We start from the raw sequence: 12,392 nt of genomic DNA, 5'->3' as shown, positions 1-12,392 counted from the left end.
AGGGAACTTTTTTGCTTTCCAATAGATCTTTGTAATAGCTTGTTGCAGTAAGAACAGTATAATTAAAAATATTGACAAAAACTTTTGCAATTAAGTCATGCTTTTGAAGAACTGAAGATTATGTGGAGAAGAAACAGAGGACAGGTCTTGGTGGCCTTTGGCTTCATGCCATATAATGTAATGGAGTACTTGTTTTGATTTCCTTAAGTTTTCAGGTTTGAGAGGCATGTTGAAATTATATTAACCTTGTGTCTGTGGTTATATGGCTTAAAGCAATTCTTTTTCCAGTCTTTCAGCTCAGCAAGGAAACTGGCATTTTTAAACTATGTTCAAGCAGTCTGTTTTTACAGTGTTTTTCTTTGCGGTTTTGTTACGTGAAGACATGGAAGTGTATCATCAACCTGATTTTGCTAAGGGAAGAAATTCTTGTATGAGCACTCTGGTCAGCATGCCTTGCCATATGAAAGAAAAATCCCCCTTGGCTTTCTACTAGGGTTCATTAATTTCAAATAATGAATTTGACCTTTTTATGCATAGACTTAAAAATTGTATTTAATTTTTCTTTTCACAGTAAGAGGGGAGTTGAGATCATAGAGACAAGAAAGAAATATGGTTAATGTTTCATTGAAGTAGGAGCATTTATTTTTATAGAAAGCTGTTCATAAATGTTCATTATGAAAAATGAATGATCAGATAAGATTTTAGAGTATTCTACAGCAGAATGTGCTGTGGTGATGTACACTACTAATGCAGAGGTGATAGATTATCTAAAAGCTTTCCAGTCTTTTGCTAATCCATTTGTGTGTCTAGTGTGACTTGGACAAAACACTAGAACAGTGTTCCAGTCCCTGCTGTAATTCTAGGCTGGTAAAACTGTTCAATAGCTCTGACATTTGCAGGTACTGCGAATGCTGTGGTGAACAATTTTGTTTGCCTATCTACACTGTGTTTCAGCGACATGAAAAACCAGGTTAACATGATTTCAGAAGATAATAGAACAGGAGTCCTAGGTGGAAGAAAACTCAAAGATCAGATGTGTTAGGTACTGTTATGATGGGTGTTTTACAAGGGTGTGCAGTGTTCATGCCTGTTAAGCAGTGAGTGGCCTTACATAGGTGCAATGAAGTAAATTTTTATGCTTATATAAGAATATATTGAAAAGCAAATGTAATTGTGTCACACCTTAACTACTGTCAACAATACCAAGAGTTAAAAATGTCTGTGAGCATTAAGAAGTTGATGTAGTTTTGATTAATAGCCAGTACAGTGTATAGTAAAGTGTGATAAAGACATTAATACAGTGGCTCTAAAAGAAATCACTGCCTCTGTCTCTTTGGCTTGGTGAGAGTAAATTCATGATGGTTTTTTGTGTGTTTCTTTTTTTTTAAGAACCAGCAGTTAAGCATTTCTAAGGATAGCAAAGTAAGATTGCTAGAAAATGCATAACTATAACTATGTTCAGATTTCTGCTGTTCTCTTTCTTTACCCTAAGAATCGGGATCTGTTTCTAAAGCCTTGCCAGCTGTATACTGAGAACAGAGGTGTTACAAGGAAAACATAACCCTTCACTGGACTCACTGCACAAAAGTAGACTTGGCTTCTCTACCAGCCAGGGTTTCCCCAACTGGTTTCCTTTTCCTACCAGGGAAAACATTTTAGGTTCTGCATACTGGGCTTTTTCAGTTGCAGTTAGCATGTTTCCTGAAATATATAACTTTGAAATTTTAAGGTCTGTCCATAGCGCACTCTAAAGCTTTTAAGAAATGCATTGAAAGTATGTACAGTGGATTTACACTGCACTGAATAACAAAGTGTGTAGTATTGTTACATATGGGTATGAAATGTAATAAAAACATTTCAGGCTTTATCTCCTTTACAGCCCTGCTTCTAATCTCAAACAACTAATATTAACCATACTATTACCATTTTAGTAATGTTCTTTGTGCTAAAATTCTAACAGACATGAGAAGGTGTGTAATTTGTAAACAAGGAGTAATTTATACTGGTACTATTTAGTTTACCAGACTTATTACATCTGTATCATAGACTTAAATAGTGATTATGAAAAGTTCCGTAGCATGCGGTCACTAATGATGTCACTGTTAAAGGTAACTGTTCTGTAAAGAGATGACAAAAAATGGAACTCATTCCACTGTGTTTGAGTTTCTTTTCTCATGCTCTTCAGTTATATCTTACTTATCTTGGATTCTGTTTAACTCACTGAGAGTGTTGCATGCATACAGGTTGCAGACTTGTGTTAAAAGTCTATTAAGTATTATTCTATTAATTCTAAAGTCTATTCTAGTCTAGTCTAATCTAGTCTATTAAGTACTATTCTATTATTCTAAAGTCTATTAATACATTATTCATGTATTAATGTGCTGTGTGTTCACAATATTGATGAATGCGCTCTTATTTTTAGATGTTAATTCTACCTATAGAAATGACTTTATAGGGAGACCAATATTCTTACATGTAAAGTGACATCTACACTACTGCATAGTATTGTACCACTTGTCAAATACGGGGTACCTGGTCTGCCCTGGTAAAATTATTTTTCATTCTCCCGGGAAGCATCAGTTCTGGCAGTCCACCAGGTACAACAGGACGTAGAATTTCAAAATTGCAAATAACATTACTACTGAAAGCTGTAGCAAATAAAGATAACGGGAATGTGATTTGGCGATGTTTAAAATGATTTTTTGGTGCCTTTAAAATAATGAGAAGTGAAAGTATTTTGAGCTAATCTATGCTTAATGGAACTTCAAGCAGGTGTCCAGCATAAAGAAACATAGTAATCCATCAGTGATGTACCATTAGACTTGTGGGGAAGTTTTATATGCATTTTATTTATATGTAGAAATATTATAAAAATGTGCAAGTCAGATTAATCATAGCAGTATTTTATAAGTACTGGAAAAAATACATTGATATTTTATTAAAATACTTTTTCCCCTCCTGTTTTAGTTACCTACCATGGTTTGAGGTATACTACAAGCTCCTAAATACCCTGGCAGATTATTTGGCTAAAGAACAGGTAATTTTAGATATTCTATTTCTTTGTGTACAAAATTTTCCTTGAAATAATAGTCACCATTTGAAGTGCTGTAAAGTGATTCTACACTGTTTAAAAGTTTAAAATTTTAGTAAAATTTAGAAGCAAGTTTTTACATTCAACATACTGAAATTCAAAGAATCTGAACATACAGCTGCCACTGTCACTTGAATCCTGCATTAATCTTAAAAAGTTGCTAAGAATATACCTTTATAAAGTGTCAGTCTTGGCATAAACAAGTCCTGGGTGAAGTGTGAGCAAAGTGTCACATCACTGGAGATCTGTATGACGTATTGATTGTAAACTGTAGATCTCTGGAACTATCTGATTATCAGTTACAAACACTTTTTTCAGAACTGCATAAAATATGATGTACTGTTTCACCCTTCATATTAACTAAAAACTATTTCTCATAATTCTGTCATCTCAACTAGCAAGACAAAATTACTTGCAGCATTTGGTGAAGAATCATGATAGTTTAGTTTGCATATTCATGAGCAATTAGACATGTTCCAGGATTATGAAGGAAAGGAAATACTGGCATCTGTCTTTACTGAGAACATTAAAGCTATACCTTTCTGCTTTAACTATATTAGTGTACTAGATTGTAATTAAAAAAAAAAAAAAAGGCATCAATAGTCAGCCATATGCTGTAGACTGGAAAAGCTGACATTTCAAGAATATACGAACTATAGAATAAGCAATTATTGTGCATTATAGTAAATGGACTATAGAGAATGATGACATGTTATGTAAAAAGAAAATGCAGTAGGATAGTTTGGTGTTAGCTATGTTTAAAGAAAGTAAAGTGTGGAATACGTTTAAGTCTTATAAATGGTATAATGAGACTTTGGTTTTGGCCCCGACTTTGCTGTAATGGTAAAAATTGGTATTAAGGTTGTATTTGACAGAAGGGGGAGGGATTGTCTTCTCCTTTGTTTCTTGATCACTGGTTCTGTCATTGCAGCTATTACTGCAACCAATTTAAGTTGTTGGGTTATAAGGTTGTTGTCCTATACACTGCAAAAACTGTTTTAATGGGTCAGAAAGTTTTAGCAGTGTATGGAAGTATTTTGTTGTATTGCCTAGTGTCATATCTGTTGCTGAGGAGGCTGTTAGAGGGCATTGCTCTCTCCTGGCCCAGGCACTGTTCGTCTGACCAAGAGCTAGACCCAAGGTCTTGTTTACTAGTGTGAGATCCAGTAACATCATCATTCTTGCAGGGAGAGGCAGAAGCTTCCTGCAAACTCAAACAGTATGTTTAAAAGCTGGCCCTGGCTTGTCACTGATAATTTTGGTTTTACTTTGACAACAACAAGAATTAATCTCCAGGAACAAAAACCCTACACTGAATGAAAACCCTAAATCAAACAAGAACTCCAGCCACATCTCTTTGCCAAGTAAATGTCTCTTTTAGAGATCAAGGTGGGGGATCCTAGTTAAACCCCATAGCTGCCTGTACTTTTTAGTAAACCTTATTAACTGTTTTATGCGCTCTGATGAATCATTTTTAAAGTGTACAATATAGCTATGTATCTGCATATTTAGTAAAACTTTGAATAGGCAAATATCATGGCTAACAGTTTTAGGAAGATGATGTCCAGGATGCACAGACCAGCTAGACATGTTAACACTATTTTCAGTTGCAAATAATGTGATTCATTTAAGGAGTCTATGGGGAAATATGTAAGAGATTGACGTAACTTGCAGATACAATTATTTTCTGAGATACAATGTTGGCCTGAATTTTATACTTACTATTTAAATACTTCACTGCGAATTGCAATTGTCTTTCTCATTAAATATATATATATCTTTGTCAATATATGGTTTGATGTGTAGTAAATGGTAATTAGTCAGTTTTTATACAATAATTAACTACCTTTTAAAAATATTCCCTATAGGAGAATGACTCAAATGATTTGTTAAAATCATTGTATAGCCATCCTGTGCCAAAGGCGAACGCTTTAGTCAGTTTAAGTGTGGTAAGTATTCTCTGTTTAACTCCTATTACCGAATATAAAATAGTAGGTAAGGTTAAAAAAAAACAAAAACAAACAACCCTTTGGAAAGAGTAAACTTAGGTTGCTTCCCATCATTAACTGGCTTGGACATTAACTGGCTTGGACAGCCTCCCCCCCCCCCCCCCCCCTTTCTCTGTGCAGAATAGAGTTTGTCTCTGTCTCATGTTGTTCTCTTAAAGTCCTAGTCATAAAGAAGCAGAAATTTGAATTTTCCTCTATGGATGAGAAAGTAAACTGCAGCGGGATCTGGCAGCACTAGAACTACTTTTTTGTGCTTCCAGCTGTTTCATGTAGATAATTTTGGTTTCTCCTGCTGTGAATCGGGAGACACTAACTCTGTTTTATTGCCTCTTATGTCTGAGTAGGTAGACTTGCAGGATTAGGAAAAAAAAATCTGTGTAAGCTGGCTTGTTTCCCATTTTTCTTCCCATTCTTCATAGTTTTGCTTGATCATGCAAAAATGCTGTAGGAAAGATGGTAAGAGAAGTGTACTGCGTTACATGAAACTTTCAGCACATCTAGGTGAAAGAAAGTGTCCATGCCTGCCTTGCTTCTGTGCTCTGACTTCTCGTGATGTGGGACTGGACATTGATAGTATGGCAAGGTGGTGTTGCTGCAGAAACATCAAAAAGTGAGCCTGTCACTGTTACAGTTTCTGAATTTTTTAAAAGAAATAGCATATGGATGCATGTTTAAATACATTTGTGGAGTCTGCATGAAATGTAAAGCCAATACAGAGCCTCTGCTGTCTCCAAGACATTGTTCATGTTCACAGCATCTGTACAATTACTGCACGCATAAGTAACTGTGTGCAAATAACTGTTTCTTGATTGAACTATCACAGTTTGCAGGGCACAAAAAGAATTGATTTTGTAAAGGCTTCCATTATGCACATACTGAAAGATCATTAGATTATTTATCTTGACCTTATTTGTGTCATTTCCTGTTACTTTTAACTCATTTATTTTAGGATTGGGCCCAATACTTCAAGTAAAGTAAGCACAGACTCTAGAAAAGCATCTGGCCCTATTATGAAGGCATACAGAAATGGAGAGTCTACCACTTCTGTTCCAGTAGTTACTCACCCTTGCTGCTTAACATAATGATACCTTTATTTTATTTTAATGTGTCATATTTCAGATTCCTTGTTATGCTTTTTTCACTAGGCTATAGAGGCCTAATATTTTTTCCCCTTGAACAGTGCTAATCCACTGTATTTGAAAGTCCTTCCAGTCTTCTGTGTTGTTTTTCACGAGAACAACGTACTGGTTTTTGGGGCTGCAGTCAGAATTGTTTCTGTCGCTGTTTTTTCTTTCTGTTGTCAGTGTAATATTTTCAAGTTATTTTTCAGTTCGTAGTACCTTTGCCAAGAATACTTCTGTATATCAAATAATATTTTGCTATCATTAATTGCAGTATTATAACCAATTCTCATTTGGCAACCCTAAAACGCTTTATAAAAAGTCGTTTAAAAATCCTACTGTGTTTCAGAGGGACATAGAGAAGTTTTTAAGATATTTTTCTTTGTATTTCTTGCAATGTGTTACTACCTGTTGCTATCAGTGTTGCAACTCATCTTGCATAGAACTTGCCTACCTCAAAATGAATGTTGTGATGAACCTAGAAATGGATGTTGTGGTGAATACAGCTGGCAACACTGGGATGACAAGCCACTTGCAATAAAGTTGATGCTTGCTGGTTTTATTTCAATATTATCTGACTTCTGAAAAAAATATTTTTTTCTCAATTGTCTCTTGTTCCCAGTAGGTTGTTACATCAAAGAGTTTTGTAATCTTTTTAGCTGAACAATGATTATCTAAATGCAGGGCTTCTGCCAAATGCTTGGCGGCAGGTACACTCGAGCAAATATTGTGGGTTCAGACAGGGCAGAGCAGGAAGGAATAGGTTAGCCTCGATCAGAATGCTTGTTGGATCTACAGGCATCTCTGTTTTTGTAATGCTCAGTGCTGCAGGGAGCAGGGAAATGTTTATGGCCACTTTCAACTCCAACTTTGTGTGCCTAGTCTTTTATATTGATGTTCCTTTTTTGCTCCTCGTAAATTGTAAATAAGCTAGACTGAAACCATCAGTAGTAATAGACCTAAAAAGAAGTTACAGGCTGAAAAATAATTGTAGAAATGACATCATGAGGTGGCTTTTCATTGTGCTAGGATGAGTCTAGTTCAAATTTCATGATGCAGAATTAAAAAGATCCCTTCCCTCGTTTACTCAGGTATGCTGCAGGGTAAGGCTCATAGACACTGAAGCGGAGTTTAGATGGCAGACCACAACGGTACTTCGGATTGCACGTATATAATCATGCATAAATTACACCCAGTATCTGGATACATGGTGTTTCCCAGTAATCCTTGGTCAGGAGAACACCAAAATGCTGTGGTCCAGTTAGGGACCAAGTTCTACTCTCACCTGTTGGTCCCAGTAACAAATACTCTGCAGCTGAAATTTATGAAGGGTGATCATTTGTTCTATGGAAGCTGAGCTTAAATATAATTTGGGTTGCTTTTTATTTTACCCATAGATGGCTAAGAAAAATGATTTTTTTGTTTGTTTGGGTTTTTTTTGTTGTTGTTGGGAAAGCTAGCGAAGTTAAGTCTGAATTCGAATGGGGGAGGAATACAAAGAATAAACATTTTCAGCCATTACTTTAACCATGGAATATTACAAGCATTAGAGTCAGCTTTGGCCTTTTTGTTGGAAAACTAAAAAGTCAATTGTTCAATCTTTCTCTCATCTTGCATAAGAACCAAGAGATGATTTTTGCAAGTGAGCAAGTTTTGAAAAAACAGCCTTGTCTTGTATCGGTGAGTTTAAAAGGCACTGAGTCTCTAAAGCCTATTGTAATTAAAGAAATAATTATTTGCTGTAGGATATCTCTTGTGATTTCAGGCTTATTTATACCTGTCCTTTGGGAAATTCTGCTGCTGTCTTTAGCCTAAAAGAGCAGTCTAATATTAATGTACCTATTCTGTTTAAATCAGTCTAACTTCAGAGCTATGTGTGTGTGCGTCATAATCCTTTTGTAAAAACCGCAACCAAAATCAAACCCTTAAATTGATGAACAAAACTTGCATTTTCTAGTGTCCTTTTTAGGGAAACTTTATACAGGACAGCAACTATTAATTTAGTATCTCTTCCAAGGTCGTATATCTTCCTAAGGGAGTTCATAAAGATGTGCGAGGACTCCATACCACACTATTTTTGCTGCTTTATGACTCTTAATGACTGCAGTAATGGGTCTTTGCTTCTCACAGTTCTGACTTCCTTTTCTGTTTAATGAGTGAAGTATTATTACTTTGTTAATTATAAATAATTACTGCTCTAAGTTATTAACTTCATTACTCAGAAATCTTTTGATAAATATTCTGTGACCTTATTACATATAGGAAATAATTTTCTGTTCTCGCTATACTTCTGAAGAATGTAGGCATTCCATTAATCTGAATATTTTCCTGTTCTTGACTAGAGAAAAAATCTTAGCTTTTTTTCTCTGTTGATGCAAAACAATAACCTGGGATATTTATTGTGCAAGTGCTATGATGTTTATGGGATGCCTTTTTTAAGCCGATTTTTTCTTCTTAAATTTTTAACTATTGCCAAATGACCTAATTTGTGGGGAAAATTTTCTATTAAATGTATCAAGCTGGTTTAATAAGTCTCCTACACAGAGTTAATAGTATTAATAAATTTTTTTTTTTCTTGAACACAAGACACCTTTAATATCTTATAGACTTCCTTTATGTTTTGGTATATCTTTTTCAAGTTTGGCTTGAAAACAAACTGTGTCTTTGTGTTGTTAATTATAATTTTAAAATACACTATAAAAACAAAGAAAGCCTACGAAAAATGTCAAAATCATGTTAAATAAAAGCTAAAAAGTCAATAATTATCAAACTTACTTAGTATGCACTTAAGGTTTTTTGTCCTTCACGATTTAGACTAATATGCAAAAATGCCTTAGAATTACTAAGCTAAATCCATGTCTGATAACTACTAAAAGCACTGGATTAATGAGAATAATTTAAATTACATCTGTTTTTAGTTTAATCCATTTTATATTTACATCCTAGATGGCCTCAAACTAAGATGCATAAAATTGCTAATGTATTTCATAAACGATTACAGAATCTCAAGCTGTCAGACCTTGCATTTCTGTTAGGACATTTTTGATTCAAAGACGTTTGGAAAGAGAAGAGAATGTATATCAAGTAATAATATTTCTATTCTAATTAATTTTCTTATGTGAATGATTTTTCCTTTTGCATTCTAAATTTACATTTTGTCCTTTAACTTTTTTTTTTTGGTTGCAATTTTTAAATCAACGCTTAAGTTAATCAGTGCTACTCTCAGGCTCGTGACAACATTTAAAGCTGGCTTAATTTCAGTGTTATTTCAAAACTGCAGCCCAGCGTTTTGTTCCCTTGGTTTGTGTGCTGTGCTGAACCAGAGCTTGTCATTTCGTGTCGTGATCTGCTTAATTCTTTGTCTAGTAGTGGTAAGAATGCTATTGGAAAAATGGCTATTTGCTTAAACAAAGATGGGGTTGGAAATCCTAAATGCTGGATTTTTTAAAAAAGAAATTTTGGTTTCTGTGTGCATACATTATTAATTATTTTTCCCCATTGATTAGCACTCGTATTTCATTACTCCTGATATAACTGGATTGCCAACAATCCCTGAAAGCGTAAGTATGCAGTTTCTTTTTTAAATATTTAGGAGAAGTATCAACCTCATTCTGCGGGTAGGGCTGAACTCTGCTTTTATCAATAGGAGATGTTTTTTCTCCAAGACTGTTTTTAGAATGTGATTAATGTCTATTATTACAACCTTTAGCTAATAGTTACTGTTGCATTCATCATTAACCCATTTTAAAGCATTAACAGGGCATTTTTGACCACTGCTATATCCGCCCTTTGTTCATAATTACTTGGCTTGTTTGCATTTATTGGGATTATTTATGTAAAATATATTCTAATTCTGCACCTCATGTTATTTGAATACCTGCCCTTTAAACACTGCATTGCTAAGCTGCAAATTCAGCTATCAAGATATGCAGTTATTTTTTGTGTAAGAAGGCATTGTTTCAGGCTTTCTGAAAACATGCCGTACCTGCTTACGTTTGGATGGTAACCATGCATCGGGAATGGTGGTGTGGTGTGGTTTGTTTTTTTTGTTTTGTTTTGGTGGTTGTGGTTTTTTTGTTTGTTTGTTTGTTTTTTAAATGAAGACTTGCATTCTGTAGATGCTAAATCCTCGATAGTGCTGTGGGTAGATAGCAAATGTGAAATCTGAGATCACATTCTCTCTGATGTGTTTAGCTGGATAACATCTATAAGAGCTTCGAAACTTTCTGCTTTCCACTCTTGCATTTAAATCTGGAATTGAATATGGATGCATAGATGTGCATTTTTACACTTTCAAATAACAACTTCCTTCTGAAAGTGAGGCTGTTGGGGGTTCACCACAGTACAAAATCACGCAGTACCGCACAACTTGTTCTTGGTAGATGTTGAGGTGTTTGTGCAGAAAGCGTGACGGAAGGGTGCTTGCAGCCTCTGTGGTGGTGCATGGGCAAGGCGCGGTGGGGAAGGCGTCCCGATCACCCGCTCCCTGCCTCCGCGCTGCGGGTGAGAGGGGAGGCTGTGCCCCTCAGCGTCCCGGGCGGGCAGCGGCTCCTGGGCCGCAGGGTGGGACGGGCAAGGGAAGGAAACGGAGCTGGGGAAGCCTGGGTCGGCGAGGAGCGGCAGGGCGCTCGTAGCAGACAGGAGGCCTGCGGGTACGTCTGTGGTTGTGGAAAGGAGTCTGCACCAGGGACCCGGAGAAGATGGCGCGACCCTTGTTGCAATCCAGAAAACTATGGAAAGTTGCTGGACAGAGGAGTAAAAGAGAGGACCCTTGTTGCAAGGGCTCTTTGGGCAGGACAGGGCTTAGTTTTTAAATGTTTATTTTCATCTGTTTCACCCTATGGGTTGAATTCCCCTATTCTAAAGAATTCTCTTGTTCTAGCTTAGTATTTGGGGTTCTAATAAAACATAGCTTTGGAGGTTAGAAGGTGTGTTATGTGTTCAACTTGAAGAAAATGTGGGGAGGCTTCTCTCTGGGCCTCTGGCTGATGGAGGATCTCGTGATGGTGCCACTGTGTATTTATTTTCCTGATTCTGTGGGAGAAAGGAAAAGTAATTTTCATGGTGCCTTTCTATAATTATTTTTTACTCCATTTATAAAAAGTCTCATCCTTCCAGTATGAATCAAAATAGTATGGTACTAATGGAGGGTTAGAACATGCAGGGAGCGAAGAGATGAGGTAATTACAGTAAATTAGCAATAAAATGAATTTTCTTATTCTTTGTTGTAAGATTCACATATTTCAGGGGCAGTAACTTTTCAGATGTAATGCAGAAATAACTGTGACTGTCTCCCAAAGATATATTGTTCTGTACAAGATTGCAAACTCTTTTTACCACAACTTTTGCAACACAGAATCAGCATACCATTATCAACTACAGTGTTAGAGGGTGTCCAAGGTAAATTGGGCTCAAATTATCACGGTGCATCAGTCTCTGACAACCAGTTAAAAAGTAGCACTTGAAACACCAGAGTTTCTTTCTAAATGCGGTGTGTGTAGCCTTAGCGCTCTTGTATTTCCCTCTTCCAAAATTTTATGCAGCATGGATCAAGAATAACTCTATACTCCGTGTCTTTGAATAAATAATGTATTTCTGAATTTACATGAAACTGGATCGTCCATTGGATCTTCATTTGTATTTTCAGTACCTTTTTTTATTCAATATTGCAATATATCCAAAAAGGAGGTCAACCTTCTGATCATCATCCAGGCTTTATTTAAAGTTAGCTTTCTATATAGTAGAGTCTGTAAGGAGATAAACCAGCAGCTGGTGAGCAGCAGCTCTGCCCCTTGCCGTGCTCCCTGAGTGCCGAGGGCCATGAGCCGGAGAGGCCACAGCCGGCCGCTGTGTCCTGGCCCCCGCGGGGGCGGGTGCTGGTGCTGGCAGTCAGGGGGTCGCCCCGCTCTGAAGCCTTTACCACTTGTCTTGCTGTTGCTTTTATTTCAGGGGTGCATTACCTTGCTGCCATGTGTTGGCCATATCCAGTATAGACTAACAGTTCCACTCTTCAGGTTTCTATCATTGGGTTGGGGCATATAGTTGATAGACCTCCTAAGTTAACGTTTAGTAATATGTTGTTCCTGAGAAGAGATGAGTAAGAGTTCTGGTTGCAGATATGATAACGAATGTGTGAAATTAAATGTTTTGTATATTGTGGGGTGCATTACT

The 12,392-nt window shown here is 36.4% G+C and overlaps 1 protein-coding gene across 4 annotated transcripts in view; it reads left to right on the top strand.

The window, feature by feature from the left end:
* Positions 1–12,392, top strand: part of DENND1B (DENN domain containing 1B) — a 170,181-nt gene that overhangs the window by 76,856 nt on the left and 80,933 nt on the right. The window contains exons 6-9 of one of the 4 annotated variants that reach the window (XM_075508168.1): positions 2,968–3,037; positions 4,960–5,040; positions 7,842–7,901; positions 9,728–9,781. In XM_075508168.1, the coding sequence (XP_075364283.1) occupies positions 2,968–3,037; positions 4,960–5,040; positions 7,842–7,901; positions 9,728–9,781 (265 nt within the window). Of the gene's footprint in view, positions 1–2,967; positions 3,038–4,358; positions 4,481–4,959; positions 5,041–7,841; positions 7,902–9,727; positions 9,782–12,392 lie in introns of those variants that run through there. The other 3 variants (XM_075508165.1, XM_075508167.1, XM_075508166.1) reach the window with 3 other exon arrangements.

The sequence above is a fragment of the Mycteria americana genome, chromosome 7, assembly GCF_035582795.1.
Source record: "Mycteria americana isolate JAX WOST 10 ecotype Jacksonville Zoo and Gardens chromosome 7, USCA_MyAme_1.0, whole genome shotgun sequence".
Classification (NCBI taxonomy): domain Eukaryota; kingdom Metazoa; phylum Chordata; class Aves; order Ciconiiformes; family Ciconiidae; genus Mycteria; species Mycteria americana.
This window is presented reverse-complemented; position numbering and strand designations above follow the sequence as displayed.